Source organism: Oncorhynchus mykiss, chromosome 7 (genome assembly GCF_013265735.2).
Source record: "Oncorhynchus mykiss isolate Arlee chromosome 7, USDA_OmykA_1.1, whole genome shotgun sequence".
Classification (NCBI taxonomy): Eukaryota; Metazoa; Chordata; class Actinopteri; order Salmoniformes; family Salmonidae; genus Oncorhynchus; species Oncorhynchus mykiss.
Window position 1 is genome coordinate 37,075,295 of NC_048571.1, and position 24,127 is coordinate 37,099,421.

Here is a 24,127-nt window from a genome sequence, read left to right on the forward strand (position 1 = left end):
CTGTAATAGAAATACGGTAGCAAAGCAAGTACTGTGTAATGACACAAAGTACAATACCATAACATTTACTGTATGATATTGTAAAACAGTAAATGCTACCGTAATCGGAATGAATTAATGAATGGATGAGGAGGGGTTTGTATTTCATAGTAGAGGCCTTAACAAAGGCTTCCAAACTTGCAGTGACTACAGGGCAAAACAGAACAAAAGGACATGGCAAAATGCTCAACCATGTAAGGTTTAAGACTTGCTGCCACTCCAATCTGTCTCATATACATTTTACATTGACGGGGTACTATAACCACATAGGAGTTCAATTGGTACTGCCTTCTCACTCATGGGTGCATCAAATATAACCTCTTGAAGGCACACCTCCAAATATATTCATGAGCCAGAAACAAAGCCATGGAGGCATGCCAAGCATTTTTTTTTTATGCTCTCTACTTGTCAGTGTTCCAAACAGGACATTACCTACTTTCTACCTAAACATGCTAACACCATCTGATAGAATTCATAGCAAGCAGTGCACTGGAATGACATTCAGATTAACTGGAATGACATTCACTCTCATGGGATGGGTGGCCGAAAATAAGTAACTGAAAGCCACACCCCCAATAAGTCATGAATATGACCGTACTGAGGCATATGTCACTATGTTTCTATGGCTATACGCACCATGCCATTGCCTTCTTCATCTGTCCATTTCGCAAAAAGACAGCTCAAAATCCTGAGTGCAAAGCAGCTGTCTAAGGCACTGCATTGCAGTGCTAGAGGCATCACTACAGACCTGGGTTCGACCCCAGGCTGTATCACAACCGGCCGTGATTGGAAGTCCCATAGGGTAGTGCACAACTGGCCCAGCGTTGTCCGGGTTAGGGGAGGGCTTGGCCAGGGTAGCTCGTCATTGTAAATAATAATGTATTCTTAACTGACTTGCCTAGTTAAATAATGGTTCAATAAAATACAATTAAAAAACAATCCAGTGCCTTTATCACAGTCAACACCTACAGTATATTTTAGCTGTAAAAAATGCTACATTTCTCCCAGCCTCATGGCAAAATGTGTAGAATAGCATGTAATTATCTATAAAACTGCACATGTTCCTTTCTGCCCAATGGCAAAATGTGTAGAATTGCAGGAAATTAGCTTTAAAACAGCAAATTCTTCTCTCAACCTCATGGCAAAAAGTGTAGAGTAACATAAAATGATCTATAATACTGCAACATTTTCTTGTTGCCCCATGGCAAAATGTGTAGAATTGCTACTGCTACTGTGCCATGCACCACTAGTGGTCAAAAGGTTGTTGGAGCTCCAAAGATAAGGTATCATGATAAAGCGATTCTTTCCCCCACACAACATTTCCCAAAACGCATTTACAGTGTCCTGCAGTAAAACGTTTGAGTATTTTATTGTTGATAATTCAAAAAATTGTAGTATAATTTACAGTTTCTCATTACTGTGTGTGTGTGTGTGTGTGTGTGTGTGTGTGTGTGTGTGTGTGTGTGTGTGTGTGTGTGTGTGTGTGTGTGTGTGTGTGTGTGTGTGTGTGTGTGTGTGTGTGTGTGTGTGTGTGTGTGTGAGAGAGAGAGAGACCCTATCTGACCCACTGTAGCACTCTCTGGCTTCAGCTCCACTTGTCACTGTTAAGTGATTGACATCATCAGTTTGATGAGAAGCTATTCAGTATTTACATATGAAAACACTGAGCTACCTCAGTAATAACCTACATACATTACAAATAGAGTGTTATGCATATGCATGTTTTAATTGTAGACTACGAGTGTGGGGAAATGAGGTAGGACTTGGATATCGCATTGGTACATCTATGAAATGTAGTTATTTTTGTTTGTTTGAAAATACAGTTAATCAAATAGATGGATATATTAACTTGCAATACTCGCGCAAAAAAAGAGAATTGTATATTATAATACAATGCGTTTTTATTTGGTAAAGGAGTCAAAAGTATTTATCTGTTCTATTTTTCAACTCATTTGAATGATGTTATTCTTAATAATTTGCTAAATATAAATGATGCAGGAATACGATTATCTATTTTTGATCAATGTATCACAATAGTAGGCCTCTTAGGATTTTTGTAAATAATCGTTTCATTTGTTTGTATATCTACCCTGTCCAACTCAGTCAGTCCCTTTGCTCTTTGTGTCTTTTGTCGTGTCTAGAATAAGCGGGTTTTAATTCTGTTTGGGTGATATAACCAATACAAAGCTTTTAATAATTGTAACATATGTTTCAATTGAGTTATTATGTTCAAAACCAGTTATTATTATGAGCGCAATGATCACTGTAAACAAAATGTAAGCCTGTTATACATTGTTGTCTTGGAGGAAATATTGCTTGCGACCTGTTGCATTTCAAATGCTGCTGTTCATGTCTATCCCGTTCTTCTTTACAATATACTTTACACGTGTTTTAAAATAAATACTCCGATATACTACAACAATCACGGAGAGACAATTAAAACGAACAAAAAACGTGGGTGCAAAATCCTATGACAATAGGCTATAGTTCAAAATATGTTCTCATTTTCAAACAAGGCATTATACTTAAATATAAGAACGTCTTATTATAATTAATTATAATATCAACACTTGGAAACTTGGAAACAGTAAGTAGCCCAAAGATGTTCAGTTTCGCACTGCATGCACTGCATTCACGTTGCCGCACAATTCTGGAATTTTAGGGTTATTTCTTGAATGGCACGTGTCTAGTCTACTGGTTAAATTTGGCATGTTTCGCTGTTTTGCAAATCTCTCTCTCTAAACATGCCATCAATTGCTGTTATGGCAAAAAAAAATGCATAATGACAATATCAGTGACATCGAAACCACATGTTTATACTTCTCTAGAATGTGCTGCTATTTCCCAAAGTTTTTAAATGAGAAAAACGTCTACTTAGAGAAACCAACCCGAGTCATTTACTATTCAATACCGTCTCAATAATGAAAGATCCGCTACATCATGAGATGTGAACGACATCACAAGGACGTAATGGCAATGTGTTCAACAACTTCAACTACATAATGCGCTGCACAAGTCATATTCCATACCTTGATTCCTTCTCGGGTTCGCTTGCTTCCTTCGTTTGCCCCTGCTCTCCTCTGCCATCATGCCCCCAAAGGCTCCCTTTGCCCGAAGAAGCACTTTTTGGAGTGTCGGTGCGTGACAATTGACAACGAATGGTGTGAAACATTGCCTGCGTCCGCAGCGGGTGACTATAACCCTTCTGTAACCTCAAGTCGATGAGCTGAGAGCGAGGAGAGAAGTGAGTGATGTCATTGGAGAAGGTTAGTCCCTCCTGTCCGTGATATAGTGAGTGGATTCTCTCCACCGGCGCATTCGTTGTGGCATCTAAAAACGCAATTTAAAAGTTATGGTTTGAAGTTATACACAGTCAATTCTAAGTTATCATCTCTCAATTCTATCGAGTTCCAGCCACAAATAGAGCACGGCTTGCACAAAGAAGCAGCAAGCCGCGTTTTGGTGGTCTAAGACTCTTTATTTAATATCTGATATTCTTGTGTTTTTTTCTTTGGAAACATTATATTGTCCAATAATATTTTAACAAATTCTTGCAGTAAATACAATTTTAAAAATAGGTTCATATGCGAACAACCTATTCTTTGTCATTTATTTGTTAAATAATTGTTCATGTTGAGCGCTAGGCTGCATATGGCCAAACATATGGCCAAACGGAGAAGTTTGACATTGCAAAACTTGCAAACTATCCCAAACACCACACAACAAATCGGCATTACCAAATGCAAACATGTTTATATGGTCACTGTAGGTATTCGAAGGGAATGCATAGCCCCCCTGATGCTTTGTGGCCTGAATGTTATAGGCATCGCACCTGCACTTAAGTGCCCTGTCGTGCCCCCTGCCCTGCGCCCTATTCACCCCTGGATAGCTCGAGGAAGTGGGGAATTGTCAGTCTTTTGTGTGAAGAACTGGACCGTAATCTGTTTTGCAACTGAAAAAAACATTCGAGAAAAAAAAAACCGCTAACACGGTGTTGAGGACCCCTACCTTGGCATTCTAACCCTTGTAGAACCAATAGAACCCCCACTTCTCCCAGGTGTCCTTTAGAATATTTAGAAAACCCCTGGATGCTGTTTTTCGATCATGATAATCCGAGTGGGACATGGGAGTCACCTTTTACATTTTACATTTTTACAGAAGGACAATGTCATGGTAATGTTTCTTTCTCTTGTTATACATGTTTTATTATGCATTTTAATCCCCCCTGTCAAATTGTCAGTTTGTCATTTGCAAACTTGTTGAAAACACAGCATCATATCTGTGCAATTTGCAATCACTCATATTATTGTTGTAGGTTTATATTATTCTTTTTTTTCCCAAATTAAGAATGTTTTCTCTGTGGTCTTCACAGCTATCCTCTGACTTGTTAAAAGCCATCTCGATTCTAGATGCATCCTAGTTGCAAGGAGAGAGAGGGAGGGGAGCAGGGAGAGAGAGAGAGGGAGGTCATGGCCCTTTTGTCCAGGGATGGAAGAGGGGGGCAGTGGGGTGCATCATAAACCCAGTAGGTCAGGGGACTGAGCTAGGAGTGCAGAACTCCTGGGAGAGCTGATAACAAGCACACCACCACCGGCAGCAATTTAAAACCCAAGAGTTGACTTTGTTTTATAAAAGATAACTCTTGCATACACATTATTACCTCTCTCCATGCTTTTGATTGTGTCGACAAAACACGCCAAGCTGCTCCCTCTACTTCTGTGCCTGTACATACCAGTAGTGTGGATCTGAGTGTACACATTGATGGGTTAAGCATCCAAACATATCGTTGGCATCCTGGATTTAAAAAAAACAAAAGTGCATTTTCAGATCCATAGCTTTGAAGTCACATAACTTCACAAGGTGTTTGAATTACCTTGATTAGTCCTAGAGTCATGAAGTGTTCATCTCTCTCTCTCACTCACTCACTGGGGTTTGGTCCCTGTCTGTGGCCAGGGTTCAAAGCTGGTAGCATGGGGAGGAGACCTCTTTAACCGCATATTAAGCACAAGTTAATTATATGCCAACCTTTGGGACAAAGGCAGAGAAAAAGCTGTCGCTTGAATAGATGGCAAGACAAGAAAGTAAAAAAAGTGATTATTCTCAGCCTATGAAACTTTTTAGCATTTGAAAAAAATAACTTATTTTGGGAGATTTACATTTGTATAAGTCACGTTGTTGCAGTTGTGAGGGGAAAGGGCCTCAGTACTGCTCACGCTATCCTCTCATCAATATTATTATGTTTAAAAGATAGATACCATTGCATACAGGATGATATTGAGTTGTTCAGATAACTATTTCTCTCTTATTTACATGATCAGATGGGCCCAGCATCAGATCTTCTCTGTGTGGTGTTACATGTTTATTAAGGCAGATTGCTACTCGGGAGAATATGCCATCAAAGTCGCCTTTCAAATCTCTTGGTCAGGAGTGTTGTTAGGTTCACCCTTTATAATCAACTCATAAATCAAACCCTCATTCACACGGGAGAGAAGTTAGACGAAGTGCACTCCAGAAATATGCGGTTTGATTTCAGAGGAACAACCCAGGGTGCCAACTCTACTAACTTCATAGGGCCAGCAACCAGGGACCAGGACCAATGAAGAGCCTAGGGTCTGCCAGCCCCTGTGGCCCCAGAGCACCAGGGTAAGGCACTAGGGTTAAGGAAGTACCATGGACCAGCTCAAGGTGCCAATCCCTACTGGCCTCAGAGGAACATGCCTGCCAGCCCCACTGACCACAGTGGATCCCATTCAGAAGCTGATGTCACTTTCAGTGGTCACCCTCACGCTGGTCTGCTTTTATAACCACTTTATAACCGTCTTCTAATGGGAAAAGAGGAAATGCCTTTTTCTAATTAGCGTTTAAGACATTTTAAAAAGAAAAAAGACAATTAAGTAAATCAAATGGATTAATTAGAGATTGTTTGTCACTGGCCTACACACAATACCCCATAATGTCAAAGTGGAATTATGTTCTTCGAAATGTTTACAAATGAATAAAAAATGAAAAGCTGAAACGTTTTAAGTCAATAAGTATTCAACCCCTTTGTTATGACAAGCCTAAATAAGTTCAGGCATAAACCTTAGCTTAACAAGTCACATAATAAGTTGCATGGACTCACTCTGTGTGCAATAATAGTGTTTAACATAATTGTTGAATGACTACCTCATCTCTGTACCCCACACATACAGATAATTGTAAGGTCCCTCATTTCGAGCTGTGAATTTCAAACACAGATTCAACCACAAAGATCAGGTTTTTCAATGCCTTGCAAAGAAAGGCACCTATTGGTAGACATGGAGTACCCCTTTTAGAATGGTGAATCAATACACCCAGTCACTACAAAGATACGCTCAGGGATTTCACCATAAGGCCAAAAACAGTTACAGCGTTTAATGGCAGTGATAGGAGAAAACTGAGGATGGATCAACAACATTGCAGTTACTCCACAATACTAACCTAATTGGCAGAGTGAAAAGAAGGAAGCATCATATTATGGGTATGCTTGTAATCGTTGAGGACTGGGGAAAAGATGAGTGCATCATGTTATGGGTATGCTTGTTAAGGACTGGGGAGATTTTCAGGATAAGAAAGAAAGAATGGAGCTAAGCACAGACAAAATCCTAGAGGAAAACCTGGTTCAGTCTTCTTTCCACCTGACACTGGGAGATGAATTCACCTTTCAGCAGGACAATAACCTAAAACACATTTACTTGAAAATCTATGGTAAAACCTGAAAATGGTTGTCTAGCATTGATCAACAACCAATTTGAACTTGAATAATTTTTTAAAGAATAATGGGCAAATGTTGTACAATCCAGGTGTGGAAAGCTCTTAGAGACTTATCCAGAAAGACGCACAGCTGTAATCACTGCCAAAGGAGCTTCTACAAACTATTGACTCAGGGGTGTGAATGCTTATTCAAATGAGATATTTATGTATTTCATTTTCAAAACATTTTCCAAAATGTCTCAAAACATGTTTTCACTGCATTATGAGGTATTGTGTGTGGACGCGTGAGAAGAAATATAATTTCATCAATTTTGAATTCAGGCTGTAACAGAACAAAATGTGGAATAAGTCAAGGGGTATGAATACTTTCCGAAGGCACTGTAGGTTTGTGTTGGCTGCAGGAGTGGAAATGGAAAAAAGTTACTCCAGGAACCCAACAATGAAAAATTGTCCAATTCACCTTAAAATGCACATTTTAACATGGCAAAATGATTTCCCTGCCAGAACGTGGTTCCCTCAGGTTCCCCATAGACCTAAATAATGGGGTTCCCCTACATTTCCACATCTGGTTGGCTGCCCATCCAAATATACAGTTACTGTCACACAAGTTAATTATCATTGGCATCCTGGATTATTTACCATTTGTATCATACTCCACTGACCTCTGGTGGCTGTATGGAGACAATACATGTATTCAGACATTCTCAAGAGAGGCGGTGTGGATCCAAGTCAATAAAGGACAATAAGAACCTCTTACAAATACAGTAAGATCCAGTAAGTGAAATATATAGCAAGATACAGAAAGTTCTGACAGACATTTTTTCATCCATCCCAAGCTGAACATGTGTATTTTTTAATTGGTAAAATATAGTACATTTGTATAAAATTTAGAAAATTGTACACAAAATATATCATGTGTAAATAGAAAACGCTACGATCATAACCTTTGTTGCTTAACAGAATATTATTTCGCCAGCAAAAAAGTCTGATTGAACGGTGACAGGCAGGTATCAAAACACACAACACAGAGAAGAAAGGCAAATATCCATGATAAAGGTCATTCTTATAGAAACAAAAAGAGGACATGTTACTTTTATACAAAACATTTCATACATTCTAAGTAACGGCACTATCAAACCATTCACACCTTCATAGCCGTGACTATGAGTATTGTGCATCTTTTTTTTTCTTTCTCCTTGAATATTGTTAGTTCAAATCGTCTTTGGTTGGTTGATAGGTTGTACACAGTTTTCCTGACTAGATTAGTTTTTCCTGACTACTAACTCTAATCCTGCATTAAGAACAACAGTAAAGTACTAGAAATAATAAAGCATGATTGAAAAGGCACCAATACTGAGATATTACTGCACTGTTCGAGCTAGGAACACAAGCATTTCGCTACACCTGCAATAACACCTGCTAAATACGTGTATGTGAGCAAATACATTTTGATTTGAAATACAGCCTCATAAGATCTCCTGTAGTTGTGTGTAAACGTGATCTAGAATAACCATCCAAACAGATAGATACTACTGTAAGATACATTCCATCATCCTCCAAGCTGATGCTACATGAAATCAAAGCCATGTTGGCCAATGTGTTGGCCTCTAGACAGTCTCTATGTCACAAAGTCAAGGAGAGAGACTCGTCCACGTCCACGCAATGCTGCAGTCAGTGCAATGCTACAGTATGATGTCATGTGATGTCAGCTCTACTGGTTGGCTGCGGACAGGCTGTCAGAGGTAGAGGCTCTAGAATCTATAGAAAGGACCTCCCCATTCAAGTCAATGATGCCATAATAGGTGGACTGATTCTATTTCTATGGTCAGAGAGCCTCACCGCCATATACTGTACACGCTAAAGTACCTCAACGCCGTACCCCCAATCCATTATGAATCCTGTTTAAGGTTTTCCGGGGTGAGGGAAGGTATCTTTAAGACCCTGTCAAATATGTGACCAAGTTGGGTCGTATGATACTGTACCAGATGCAATATTTGATTTCATTCAGAAGTTCCACCTTTCTTTCTCTCTCTTTTATTCTCTGTACCTCTCGAGCATCATGGATAAGTTTAGACAAAGGCACTTTTTGATATTCTTATCCTATAACCCCTATACTTGTAAAATAGTGAGCTGCTTTAAGAACACTTAGGTATAATAAACATGTAACAGGTCTAAAAACATGTACTTTACCGTACAACAGATTCAGAGTATGGAGGCAGATTAATGCCAAACAGGCCTCTGAGTGAATACTGATATGATATGTCATCATTACGCTATGTCTGTCATCATTATGTACAGTTGAAGTCAGAAGTTTACATACACCTTAGCCAAATACATTTCAACCCAGTTTTTCACAATTCCTGACATTTAATCCTAGTAAAAATTCCATGTCTTAGGTCAGTTAGGATCACCAGTTTATTTTAAGAATGTGAAATGTCCGAATAATAGTAGAGAGAATGATTTATTTCAGCTTTTATTTATTTTGTCACATTCCCAGTGGGTCAGAAGTTTACATACACTCAATTATTATTTGGTAGCATTGCTTTTAAATTGTTTAACCTTGGTCAAACGTTTCGAGTGGCCTTCCGCAAGCTTCCCACAATAAGTTTGGGGAATTTTGGCCCATTCCTCCTGACAGAGCTGATGTAACTGAGTCAGGTTTGTAGGCCTCCTTGCTCGCACACGCTTTTTCAGTTCTGCCCACACATTTTCTATAGGATTGAGGTCAGGGCTTTGTGATGGTCACTCTATACCTTGACTTTGTTGTCCTTAAGCCATTTTGCCACAAATTAGGAAGTATGCGTGGGGTCATTGTCCATTTGGAAGACCCATGACTGATGTCTTGAGATGTTGCTTCAATATATCCACATAATTTCCCTCCCTCCTGCAGCAAAGCACACCACCAACATGATGCTGCCACCCCTGTGCTTCACGGTTGGGATGGTGTTCTTCGGCTAGCAAGCCTCCCCCTTTTTACTCCAAACATAATGATGGTCATTATGGCTAAACAGTTATATTTCTCCAAAAAGTACGATCTTTGTCCCCATGTGCAATTGCAAACCGTAGTCTGGCTTTTTTATGGCGGTTTTGGAGCAGTGGCTTCTTTCTTGCTGGGCGGCCTTTCAGGTTATGTCGATATAGGACTCGTTTTTACAGTGGATATAGATACTTTGTACCAGTTTCCTCCAGCATCTTCACAAGGTCTTTTGCTGTTGTTCTGGGATTGATGTGCACTTTTCGCACCAAAGTGGTCCCAAGGTGTTTATACTTGCATACTATTGTTTGTACAGATGAATGTGGCACCTTCAGGCGTTTGGAAATTGCTCCCAAGAATGAACCAGACTTGTGGAGGTCTACAATTTTTTTTCTGAGGTCTTGGATGATTTCTTTAGATTTTCCCATGACGTCAAGCAAAGAGGCACAGAGTTTGAAGGTAGGTCCTGAAATACATCCACAGGTACACCTCACCTCCAATTGACTGAAATTATGTAAATTAGCCTATCAGAAGCTTCTAAAGCCATGACATCATTTTCTGGGATTTTCCAAGCTGTTTAAAGGCACAGTCAACTTAGTGTATGTATGTAAACTTCTGACCCACTGGAATTGTGATACAGTGAATTATAAGTGAAATAATCTGTCTGTAAACAATTGTTGTAAAAAATTACTTGTGTTATGCATTAAGTAGATGTCCTAACTGACTTGCCAAAATTATAGTTTGTTAATTAACAAGGAATTTGTGGAGTGGTTGAAAAATGAGTTTTAATGACTCCAATATAAGTGTATGTAAACTTCCGACTTCAACTGTATGTGTGCGTGTGTCATCACGATCGTGTGTGTGTCATCATGTTTTGTGTGTCACTGACAGGGTTGTGCCCCTAGGGATATAGATACAGCTTCAAAGCACTGATGCATTTTTCAGTCAATATTTTTTATCTGGCACACTTTCTACAAAACATTCTTCCTCGGAACAGATTTGTTGACCTCAGTTCCTATTACGGAACCAGAATGAGAATCTAGAATCTGATCTGTTGGCCTCGGAATTCCCTTAGCAGTCCACGATACAGTAGAGTTCCGTCAACATTGTCATATAAACTACATGACCAAAAGTAAGCGGACACCTGCTCGTCAAACATCTCATCTCCAAAATTATGGACATTAATAAGGAGTTCATCCCCCCTTTGCAGCTATAACAGCCTCTACTTTTCTGGGAAGGTTTTCCACTAGATGTTGGAACATTGCTGCAGGGACTTGCTTCCATTCAGACACAAGAGCATTAATGAAGTCGGTTACTGATGTTGGGCTCTGTGCAGGCCAAAGGTATTCGATGGGGTTGAAGTCGGGGCTCTGTGCAAGCCAGTCAAGTTCTTCCACACCGATCTCGACAAACCATTTCTGTATGGACCACGCTTTGTACATTGGGGCATAGTCATGCTGAAACAGTGAAAGGGCCGTCCCCAAACTGTTGCCATAAAGTTGGAAGCACAGAATCGTCTAGAATATCATTGTATGCTGTAGTGTTAAGATTTTCCTTCACTGGAACTAAGGGGCCTGGCCCGAATGACGAAAAACAACCCAATACCATTATTCCTCCTCCACCAAACTTTACAGTTGGCACTATGTATTTGAGCAGGTAGCATTCTCCTGGCATCCGCCAAACCCAGATTTGTCCGTCGGACTGCAAGATGGTGAAGCGTGATTCATCACTCCAGAGAACGCGTTTCCACTGCTCCAGAGTCCAAAGGTGGCGAGATTTACACCACTCCAGCCGATGCTTGGCATTGCGCAATGGTGATCTTAGGCTGCGTGCGGCTGCTTGGCCATGGAAACAAATGACATGAAGCTCCCTACAAACAGTTCTTGTGAAGGACATTGCTTCCAGTGCGCAACACTCTTCAGCACTAGGCAGTCCCGTTCTGTGAGCTTGTGTGGCCTACCACTTCGCGGCTGAGCGTTTGTTTCTCCTAGATGTTTCCACTTCACAATAACAGCACTTACAGTTGGCCTGGGACAGCTCTAGCAGGGCAGAAATGTGATGAACTGACTTGTTGGAAAGGTGGCATCCTATGACGGTGCCACGTTGAAAGTCGCTGAGCTCTTCAGTAAGGCCATTCAACTGCCACTGTTTGTCTATGAAGATTGCATGGCTGTGTGCTGGATTTTATACAACTGTCAGCAACGGGTGTGGCGCAAATAACCGAATTCACTAATTTGTAGGGTTGTCCACATACTTTTTTATATGTAGTGTACACAGCATACAGTACCAGTCAAAAGTTTGGACATACCTACTCAAAGTTATTGAAATGTTTCGAATTGATTGAACTTCATGTCTTAAACCAATGATGGACTGTCATTTCTCTTTGCTTATTTGAGCTGTTCTTGCCATAATATGGACTTATTTTACCAAAAAGGGCTATCTTCTGTATACCTCCCCTACCTTGTCACAATACAAGTGATTGGCTCAAACGCATTAAGAAGAAAATAAATTCCACAACTTATCTTTTAACAGGTCACACCTGTTAATTGAAATCCATTACATCTCATTAAGCTGGTTGAGAGAATGCCAAGAGTGTGCAAAGCTGTCATCAAGGCAAAGGGTGGCTACTTTGAAGAATCTCAATTATAAAATATTTTGATTTGTTTAACACTTTTTTGGTTACTACATGATTCCATATGTGTTATTTCATAGTTTTGATGTCTTCACTATAATTCTACAATGTAGAAAACAGTAACAAAAAAAACAACAAAAAAAACCTTGAATGAGTAGGTGTGTCAAAACTTTTGACTTGTACTGTATATGTAAATGTATAACTTATTTACATATTATCCTCTGTTGCCCTCTGTGACTGGAATGACTGTCGTTATGGGGATTAAATCATTATGGAGATGACATCACTATGGTGTTGGTGTCATTATGGTGACAATGTTATTACGGTCATGATGTCGTTATGCTGATGACGCCATTATGGAGATGATGTCGTTATGGTGTTGAAGTCCCATGGAAACATTCTGCAAGTCATTTTAGGCAAACAATTCTGTCACCCTTCCCCTACTCTGCGAGCCAGAAATGTGAGTAGAGTATAGTACACCGTGAGCAAGATCAAGATCGATAGGTACCATTGGTTTGGGTTGAAAGTCTCTAGGAGTAGCTGGGAAAAAGTGTGTGGGAGGTCAAGAAGGAAAGGTAATATTTACAGTACCTTTATCTTTATAGGTGACCTAACACCAGAGCCACCGAGCTGAGCCCCCTAGTCTAGTCTATGACAGTGTGTCCATCCACACGCACGTGTTCTAGACCAATGTGTTTCGGTACTTGTCTAGTAAATGACAAATGTTTCAGTACTTGTTCAGTGGAGATGAGCCTACGAGAGTATGTCTAGGTACTTTCTCTCCTCCCCCCCCCCCCCCCGGGGAGCTTAGCCCATCTAGTTAACTTTATGAGTGTGTTCAGGTTCTGTTATTGTTCTAGAACCGAGTCTTTGGGTTCTAAGACAGTGTATTAAGGTACTTGTTCTCTCCGGCCAGAGATGTCAACATGGAGGTCATGTCTCCTACAGCCATGTTTGGGAGCCCAGAGGGGGGCATGGTGATGGATGTCTGAGGGGTGGTGAGGCGGGACGAGGTCTGGGACGAACCCCCGTGGAGAGGAGGGTTGATGGGGCTGAATGACGAGGGGTCTGGGTCATCGATGATGGAGGTAAAGTCTATCTGGGCGTTGTCCAGATCTAGGTTCTCCAGAGCATTGGAGATGGGGGTCGACTCATGAAGGTAGGCTAGGGACGCAGACTTATTGCCCTGGTGATCCATGTGGGTTACCATGTGCTGTTGGTGCTGGTTGAGGCAGGGCCCGGTCTGAGTTGGGTCCTGGTGAGGGTGGCTGATTTGTTGGATCTGCTGCTTGTCCATGTCAGAGTGCTCCATGTGGATCTGGCCAGAGTAGTACATGTTATTGTTAATGTTGTTTAAGGGGGGGAAGATCTCCTGGTGGGTCTGATGGGGGGTCATGTGGCCCTGGACAGGGGGCAGACGGACCACACGTCTGGGGCTGGAGGTAGAGTGGACTGGGCTGAGGTGGGGAGGACTGCCCAGGTACGCTCCACCTCCCTGGGACTGGAGACTATTCTGCCTGCTGACGGGCTTCCGGCACTGGGGGGGTCTTGGGACTACAGGAGCCCCCATATCCTGGCCGTAGCAGGACCCTGGGCCTCCAGGCAGACCCGTCATGGATACCTCCGTCTGGGGGATGGAGGAGCTAGAGCTGGGGACTCGGTTGTGTGCTGGGGGGCTCATCAGGTTCTGGTTGGTAGGGTAGCCTGGGTAGCTGGAGCCTGGGTTGGGGTAGAGATTATGTTGGTGTTGAGGACTATGCTGTTGCTGCATCATGGCCACCTGAAACAAATCAAATGAGATCAACATTTAGTTAAAGTGCTACGATAAATACTTCAAGACAAACAAACACACACATTTTCTTCAGGAAATTTCTTTGAAAATGTCACAAAACACTTTACAAAAAGAGGGGGAACAAAGAGCAGAAGAAAAAGGGAGAGGGAAAACAAGTCACCTGCTGTCCTGTCATGTCCATGCTGTCTGACAGAGGAAGAGGTTTCCCGTCCACTCCTATCCCCCTCTGGTCCTGCTCCTGACCCCACATCAGAGCCTGCTGCGACTGCACATAGTTCCTCACCATCATCTCCTTCACCTGCATCATGGGTGTCTGGGAGCGACCCCCAGCACCCAGCGCAGCCGACCCCAGGTTGATGCCGCCGCTTTGGGGGAAGGAACCCTGCTGCTTCCCTTGCTGCATGGAGGCCTGGTTCTGGTTCTCCATGCCTCCTCCATGGAAGTCACAGCTGGGGTTGGTGGTCCTCATCATGCCCTGGCCAGGCTGCCCTTGTTGGGGGTAACTGCTCTGGGAGGACATGGGTCGCATGGGCATGGGTGTCTGCCCTGGATGGGGCCTCTGCTGCTGGTGTTGATGGAGTTGCTTCTGGCAGGCATCTGGGTTGGCTAGGGCTGGGTGGTACTGCTGCTGTTCTGGTTTGATGATCAGTTTGTGTCCGCCATCAGGCTCTTGGGTGTACAGACCCTGTGTCTGGCCCTGCATAGAGCCCTGGTCCTGATACTGCATCTCCGTCTGAAGAACTCCATGAGTGGTCTGGACCTGGTTGCTCTCTACCCAGGCCCCTGTACCTCCATCGGGGCCACCTTGGTCCAGGCTGGGGTAGTGTGGTCCAGAGGGACTAAGCTGGCAGGTACTCATACTGTACTCAGCCTGCTGCAGCAAGATGTTGGACATCCCCTCTGGGTGAATGGGTCCCCCCTGCCCCACCTGGCCCTGACCTGGTCCTCTGGAGGTGCCCTGGAAGTGCCCACCCTGCATGAACATCTGTCCCTGTGTCTGGTAGCCCTGCTCTGCGCATCCCAGGCTGTCGTGGCTGGGTGATAACAGGCTGGTGGGACCCCCCATGTGGTGGGACTGGTAGCCCAGGAAGCCTCTCTCTCCTGGGGAAAGCATCATGCAGTGGTTCCTGGAATCCATGGTCCCTCCATGGTAGTCTGTAGCCATGGCCTCCATCATGACATTCTCTGTAATGCTGGGTGGCCGCGGCGAATACATGTGGCGTGCGATGTTGGCGTCTGACCCACAATGCTGCAGGGCGTTCCTCCTGCCCATCATGGCCACATTATTCAGGCTGTTGAAGCGTTGCACCTTGAGAAACAAAATCAAATCAACATTTATTTAAAAAGTGTAAATACTCAAATACATAGCTAGCAACAACATTAAAGCAGTCTTAGTAATTTAATCTACTACTTCTACCAAGAACAACGACAACCTTGGGAAGGGCCTGTGGGTCGCCGGTGGAGCGGACAGGGTCGCTGGCGCGCCGGGTGGCATTCCCTGGGGCTTGGTGCGGGTAGATGACCCCAGTGCCATACTCCCCCGTGTTGGCACTGTGTTTTCTCTGACCCCCCTGCTGCAGGAACGCAGGTAGCGGCTGACCCTGGGGATAATAATAATTTGATAGCACATTTCATACATTTACATTTGAGTCATTTAGCAGATGCTCTTATCAGGAGCGACTTACAGGAGGTTAAGGGTTAAGTGCCTTGCTCAAGGGCACATCGACAAATTATTCACCTATCAGTTACTGGGCCAACGCTCCTAACCGCTAGGCTACCTGCCTCTAAATCAAGTTGCTGTCCATAATAAAATAACTAAAAGCAAAGAATGCTAAAAAAAAAATACATAGGAATAAGATATTCAAAAGAATACAAAACTAGCCATATTGAGAGTTGCAAAATTCCAAAATTCCCAGGTTTTCCAGAATTCAGAAAAGCTGGACATTTTGAGAAAGTTACCAGAATTTTGCAACCCAAGCCAGACTAATTAAAAACCAAACTAACAAGATAAGTCTGCACCTGGTACTCGCTGAGGAGCACTCCTCGTCTCCCGGGTGTCCCTGCTCCCTGTTCCATACTGGACAGCGGGGTAGGGGGTGGGCCGCCAGTTGCTGCTGCATACTTAGCCTTCAGGCTGTATTGCTGAGCGGGTGTTAGACATGGCAGACCTGGCAACCCTCCTCCCCCTCCAACACCATGGCAGAGCCCTCTTCGGCGGCTGGTCTCAGGGGAGAGGGGGTCACCTCCTCCCTGGTCAGGACCCAGGAACCCTTAAATTGAATTAGAAATTGAGTTATTAAACTAAACTAGAAGGTCATTTTCCATTAAGAAAAATTGTGGGACTTGCTTCAGCTCTTTAAAAGTATTTTTGCGGTAGTGGAGGAAGTTTACATTTTTTTACTGAAGAAGTGAAAATATGGTCAAAGGTTAACATATAAATAAATATATCTGGTCTGATTACGTTGATCGACTACTATATAAACCTTATTACTTTGGAGTATGGGGTAGTTAGATCACATATTAGAGCGCAAATAACTATACTTTTACTAATAAGGAATTAGAAAAGTTTTAAGCTATCATTTGGGGAGAGAAATATGATGGTGCGTCTAGTGGAAGAAGTTAACAATTTAGTTTGTGTTGAAAAATTTAGGCTGGTGTAGTAGTGTTTTCTAGATAATTGATTGGAGCCTTCAGTGGGAGACTAGATAATAGTATTATTTTTAGTAAATAGCCCAGAAGTACTAGTAGCAGTATATTGCAGTACTAATAGTGCATGTTTTAGTTACAGTGCATTCAGAAAGTATTCAAACCCCTTGACTGTTTCTACATTTTGTTAAGTTACAGCCTTATTCTAAAATTGATGAAATTATTTTCCCCTCATCCATCTACACACAATACCCCATTATGACAAAGCGAAAACAGGTTTTAGACATTTTTGCACATAAAAAAAATAACAAAAATACCTTTATTTACAGTGCATTGCGAAAGTATTCGGCCCCCTTGAACTTTGCGACCTTTTGCCACATTTCAGGCTTCAAACATAAAGATATAAAACTGTATTGTTTTGTGAAGAATCAACAACAAGTGGGACACAATCATGAAGTGGAACGACATTTATTGGATATTTAAAACTTTTTTAACAAATCAAAAACTGAAAAATTGGGCGTGCAAAATGATTCAGCCCCCTTAAGTTAAGTTTGTAGCGCCACCTTTTGCTGCGATTACAGCTGTAAGTCGCTTGGGGTATGTCTCTATCAGTTTTGCACATCGAGAGACTGAAATTTTTTCCCATTCCTCCTTGCAAAACAGCTCGAGCTCAGTGAGGTTGGATGGAGAGCATTTGTGAACAGCAGTTTTCAGTTCTTTCCACAGATTCTCGATTGGATTCAGGTCTGGACTTTGACTTGGCCATTCTAACACCTGGATATGTTTATTTTTGAACCATTCCATTGTAGATTTTGCTTTATGTTTTGGATCATTGTCTTGTTGGAAGACAAATCTCCGTCCCAGTCTCAGGTCTTTTGCAGACTCCATCAGGGTTTCTTCCAGAATGGTCCTGTATTTGGCTCCATCCATCTTCCCATCAATTTTAACCATCTTCCCTGTCCCTGCTGAAGAAAAGCAGGCCCAAACCATGATGCTGCCACCACCATGTTTGACAGTGGGGATGGTGTGTTCAGCTGTGTTGCTTTTACGCCAAACATAACGTTTTGCATTGTTGCCAAAAAGTTCAATTTTGGTTTCATCTGACCAGAGCACCTTCTTCCACATGTTTGGTGTGTCTCCCAGGTGGCTTGTGGCAAACTTTAAACAACACTTTTTATGGATATCTTTAAGAAATGGCTTTCTTCTTGCCACTCTTCCATAAAGGCCAGATTTGTGCAATATACGACTGATTGTTGTCCTATGGACAGAGTCTTCCACCTCAGCTGTAGATCTCTGCAGTTCATCCAGAGTGATCGTGGGCCTCTTGGCTGCATCTCTGATCAGTCTTCTCCTTGTATGAGCTGAAAGTTTAGAGGGACGGCCAGGTCTTGGTAGATTTGCAGTGGTCTGATACTCCTTCCATTTCAATATTATCGCTTGCACAGTGCTCCTTGGGATGTTTAAAGCTTGGGAAATCTTTTTGTATCCAAATCCGGCTTTAAACTTCTTCACAACAGTATCTCGGACCTGCCTGGTGTGTTCCTTGTTCTTCATGATGCTCTCTGCGCTTTTGACGGACCTCTGAGACTATCACAGTGCAGGTGCATTTATACGGAGACTTGATTACACACAGGTGGATTGTATTTATCATCATTAGTCATTTAGGTCAACATTGGATCATTCAGAGATCCTCACTGAACTTCTGGAGAGAGTTTGCTGCACTGAAAGTAAAGGGGCTGAATAATTTTGCACGCCAATTTTTCAGTTTTTGATTTGTTAAAAAAGTTTGGAATATCCAATAAATGTCATTCCACTTCATGATTGTGTCCCACTTGTTGATTCTTCACAAAAAAATAAAGTTTTATATCTTTATGTTTGAAGCCTGAAATGTGGCAAAAGGTCGCAAAGTTCAAGGGGGCCGAATACTTTCGCAAGGCACTGTATGTAAGTATTCAGACCCTTTGCTATGAGACTCAAAATTGAGCTCAGGTGCAACCTGTTTCCATTGATCGTCATTGAGATGTTTCTACAACTTGAACAGAGCCCTGGGTAGAGAGCAGCCAGGTCCAGACCACTCAAGGAGTTCTACAGATGGAGATGCAGTATCTAACCCTAACCCTAACCCTTTGGTAAGTTCAAGTGATTGGACATGATTTGGAAAGGCACACACCTGTCTACATAAGATCCCACAGTTGGCAGTGCATGTCAGAGCAAAAACCAAGCCATGAGGTCGAAGGAATTCTCCGTAGAGCTCCGAGACAGGATTGTGTCGAGGCACAGATCTGGGGAAGGATACCAAAACATTTCTGCAGCATTGAAGGTCCCCAGGAACACAGTGGCCTCCATCATTCTTAAATGGAAGAAGTTTTGGAGAACCAAGGCTCTTCCTAGAGCTGGCAGCCTGGCCAAACTGAGCAATTGGGGGAGAAGGGCCTTGGTCAGGGAGGTGACCAAGAACCTGTCGGTCACTCTGATAGAGCTCCAGAGTTCCTCTGGAGATGGGAGAACCTTCCAGAAGGACAACCATCTCTGCAGCACTCCACATATCAGGCCTTTATGGTAGAATAACCAGACTAAAGCTACTCCTTAGTAAAAGGCACATGACAGCCTGCTTGGAGTTTGCCAAATGGCACCTAAAAACTCTCAGACCATGAGAAACAAGATTCTCTTGTCTGATGAAACCAAGATTGAACTCTTTGGCCTGAATGCCAAGCGTCACGTCTGGAGGTAACCTGGCACCATCCCTACAGTGAAGCATGGTGGTGGCAGCATCATGCTGTGGGGATGTTTTTCCGCGGCAGGGACTGGGAGACTAGTCAGGATTGAGGGAAGATGAATGGAGCAAAGAACAGAGAGATCCTTGATGAAAACCTGCTCCAGATTGCTCAGGACCTTCCAACAGGACAGGACAATGGATAAGTCTCAATGTCATTCAGTGGCCCAGCCAGAGCCCAGACTTGAACATGATCAAACATCTCTGGAGAGATCTGAAAGTAGCTGTGCAGTGACGCTCCCCATCCAACCTGACAGAGCTTGAGAGGATCTGCAGAGAAGAATGGGGGGAATTCCCCAAATACAGGTGTGCCAAGCTTGTAGCGTCATACATAAGAAGACTTGAGGCTGGAATCGCTGTCAAAGGTGCTTCAAGAAAGTATTGAGTAAAGGGCCTGAATACTTATTTAAATGTGATATTTGTAATACATTTACAAAAATGTCTAAAAACCTGTTTTAGCTTTGTCATTATTGGGTATTGTGTGTTGATTGATGAGGGGGAAAAACTACGGAAACTATTTTAGAATGAGGCTGTAACGTAACAAAATATGGAAAAAGTCAAGGGATCTGAATACTTTCTGAATGCACTGTATGTAGGCCATGGGTTAGCTATAGTAAGTGGAGTCGCTATTTGGTTAGTGAGTGTGCGGGTTGTTATAGTGTGTTAGTTTAGTGGGTTGGAGTGAGCTGTGTGGCATAATCAGTCATACTGTATATGCTCCCTCAGCAGTGATCGTCTGATTACCCCCAGAATGTAATCTGTTAATGATTACAGTTACAGGTAAAATAAAGTAATCAGCAACGTAATCCTTTGGATTACTCAAAATTATACACTTTTGATTACTTTTTGATCACTATAGCATTATTTTGTTTAGTAGCCTAACATGACTATTTACAAATTGGGGACTAGTGTGAGAGCAGAAAGATCTTATAATTCACATGTTCTATATATGTGTGAAAGCATAAATGTGGTAAAGAGGTCAATCAAACTCGATCAAAACAATGGAATTGCCATGGAAACATGTGGGGGAAAGGGCCGTGGGGGTAAGATCCCGAACTCCTCATTGCCCAAAGTGTCATGCCCTGATCTGTTTCACCTGTCCTTGTGATTGTGTCCACCCCCTCCAGGTGTTGCTTATTTTCCCCGGTGTATTTATACCTGTGTTTCCTGTCTCTCTGTGCCAGTTCGTCTAGTATGTTCAAGTCAACCAGCGTGTTTTCCCCGTGTTCCTGCTTTTTCTATTCTCTTTTTGCTAGCCCTCCCGGTTTTGACTCTTGCCTGTTTCTGGACTCTGTACCCGCCTGCCTTGACCTCAAGCCTGTTATTTTACTGCCAAAATAGGGTTCCTGATTTATAAAAATGTTTGTTCAATAGAGATAGACAAATGTATCTTTTTGGGCACTAATATCACATAGGCTAAATCATTTGGGTCTAATTCACCACCTGAGGAAGTGGTTAGCTAGATCAGTTACTCTAAATAATATAGACTAATATTTAGGCTACTTATAGTTAGCAGCGTAATTTATATCAAATTGAATGCACTCACCTTGAGTGGCCGGCGTGTTCAATATTAAGTTGATACATAATATTCAGACCTACAGAAATCTTGGCCCTCTTCTCCTCTACAGTAACAACAGTGGTTGCGTTCAAGACAGTGTTTATTCCTCTATCGCATTGAGCTTTTTTTCAGATGTCCAGATGACTGTTTGATTGGCCATTGGGCCTTCATTAAACGTGTTCGAATACAAGATTAGCTATCAACCCTTGATGGCCAATCAGCAGAACAATAAAATCTTTAAGCATGTGAGATGTCTTGAGGGTGCGCTAAATGACAGCAACGCTGACCGTTTAATAAATTCCTCCTTTTGATATTAGATGAAGTCTCATTTTCACCTCATTTAACACCTGGTTTACTTCTCAATAGGTGGTCCTGGTAAATCATGACATAGCTGGAGTGGGGGGGGCAGCTCCTCTATTGTTCCTCAAGCAAGGGGGAGGCCGAACACACAGATTCCTATCAGACCAACTCCTTGAACGCCCTACTCCTTGAAGTTTATAGTTGTCTAAAAAACACTAAAAATAAAATAATCACTGGAAGACATCTTTAAGAACGTAACTGTAATCCGATTACACATTTTGAAAAAGTAATCCGAGCTGATTACAGTTCATATTTGTAATCGGTTCCATAGTCCCTGTTACATTAAATCCATTACTACCCAACCCTGTCCCCCAAGGCTATGATTTGATTGGTAAGATATGTTTCTATTCTGATTTCAGATTGTAATAGCAGAGAAGTAGACTAAGATTTCATACCTCTAAGTTTTTATCTAGCTTGTTGGGAAAATGGTCAAAGTAGCTGATTTGTGTCAAAAGTCACAATGTTAACTCATCGTCTCATGTTTCGATTGTGCTCCCCAAGTGCAAAAATTTGAAATTTCTTAAAGCTCTATGAAAGTTAATTCAACAGTGGGTAGTTAGCTTAATGAATGTAGTGGATGCGGTTGCTAAAACAGCCATACCTCCTGATTGGTAGAGGTTATATCTGATCTGTTCTTATTTCAGATGTAAATAACAGATGTCATACGCTCTAAGTTGTTGTCAAAAGTGCTCTTTCCTGATCCTTTGTCAGTGTTTATGGACGTCACTCTTCAATTCAAACCACAGATTCTCAATGAGGTTTAAGTCCAGAGACAAATATTGCCATTGCAAAATGTTGATTTTGTGGTCAATTAACCATTTCTTAGTGGACTTTGATGTGTGCTTGGGGTTATTGTCTTGCTGGAAGAGCCACTTGCAGCCAAGTTTCAGCCTCCTAGCAGAGGCAAGTATATTTTTGGCAAAAATGTCCATGCGTCCTCCGAAACATGACCCCGCCAAGCCGCACTGCTTCTTGACACACTGCTCGATTAACCCGGAAGCCAGCCGCACCAATGTGTGGAGGAAACACAGTACAGCTGGCGACCGAGGTCGGCGTGCATGCACCTGGCCGGTACAAGCAGTCGCTCGAGCGCGATGGGACAAGGACATCCCAGCTGGCCAAACTCTCCCCTAACCCGGACAACACTGGTCCAATTGTGCACCGCCTCATGGGTCTCCAGGTCGCAACCTGCTGTGACACAGCCAGGATCAAACCCGGAACTGTAGTGCCTTAGAACGCTGCGCCTCTTGGGAGGCCAAGGAAATCCTTTCTAATGCAGCTTTTTTGAAAGATATGCAGTTCAACTACGTGATAAGTGTTGCTCTCCACTTTCTGGAGGACAGAGTTTTGAAATCAGTGGAATTACAGCATGATAGCTAAGGAGATGGAGAAAATTCTAGCGTTTGAATGCAAATATGCAGAGGGAGTTGAAAAGAGAACACACAGAAGGCTGCTGTATAAAACACCTGTTTCCGGATTACTGTTTCCGTTTTCATTTCAAGTTAGTGTACTGTTAGCTAGCTAGCTAACGTTAGCTGGCAGGCTTGCTAGCTAACGTTACATGTATGATCTGTGTAGTTATATTATTCGTATCTCAGAGCCATTTGCATTGCTAGTTATAGACTACTGTTAGCTAAACTCAGCAAAAAAAGAAAGGGCCCTGTCTTTCAAAGATAATTCATAAAAATCCAAATAACGTCATAGATCTTCATTGTAAAGGGTTTAAACACTGTTTCCCATGCTTGTTCAATGAACCATTAACAATTAATGAACATGCACCTGTTGAACGGTCGTTAAGACACTAACAGCTTACAGACGGTAGGCAATTAGAGTCACAGTTATGAAAACTTAGGACACTAAAAGAGGCCTTTCCCCTGACTCTGAAAAACACCAAAAGAAAGATGCCCAGTGTCCCTGCTCATCTGCGTGCACGTGCCTTATGCATGCTGCAAGGCGGCATGAGGACTGCAGATGTGGCCAGAGCAAAACATTGCAATGTCCGTACTGTGAGATGCCTAAGACAGCGCTACAGGGAGACAGGACGGACAGCTGATCGTCCTCGCAGTGGCAGACCACATGTAACAACAACTGCACAGGATCGATACATCCGTACATCATACCTGCGGGACAGGTACAGGATGGCAACAACAACAGTCCGAGTTACACCAGGAATGCACAATCACTCCATCAGTGCTCAGACCTTTTAATAGGCTGAGAGAGGCTAGACTGAGGGCTTGTAGGCCTGTTGTAGGCAGGTCCTCACCAGACATCACCTCCAACAACGTCACCTATGGGCACAAACCTACAGTCGCTGGACCAGACTGGACTGGCAAAAAGTGCTCTTCACTGATGAGTTGCAGTTTTGTCTCACCAGGGGTGATGATCAGATTCGCGTTTATCGTTGAATGAATGAGCATTAGACCGAGGTCTGTACTCTTGAGCGGGATCGATTTGGAGGTGGAGGGTCCGGTGTGTCACAGCATCATTGGACTGAGCTTGTTGTCATTGCAGGCAATCTCAACGCTGTGCGTTACTGGGAAGACATCCTACTCCCTCATGTGGTACCATTCCGGCAGGCTCATCCTGACATGACCCTCTAGCATGACAATGCCACCAGCCAT

General features: G+C 42.6%; 1 protein-coding gene across 2 annotated transcripts in view; it reads right to left on the reverse strand.

The window, feature by feature from the left end:
- Positions 1-12,453: 12,453 nt before the first annotated feature.
- The window catches only part of gli1 (GLI family zinc finger 1), a 121,205-nt gene continuing 109,531 nt past the window's right edge, over positions 12,454-24,127 (reverse strand). For both annotated transcript variants that reach the window (XM_021609135.2, XM_021609136.2), the window contains 4 exons: positions 16,189-16,439; positions 15,603-15,770; positions 14,330-15,478; positions 12,454-14,157 (listed from right to left, as the gene is read on the reverse strand). In XM_021609135.2, coding sequence (XP_021464810.2) covers positions 13,255-14,157; positions 14,330-15,478; positions 15,603-15,770; positions 16,189-16,439 — 2,471 coding nt within the window. In that variant the 3' untranslated portion in view covers positions 12,454-13,254. The remainder of the gene's footprint in view (positions 14,158-14,329; positions 15,479-15,602; positions 15,771-16,188; positions 16,440-24,127) is intronic.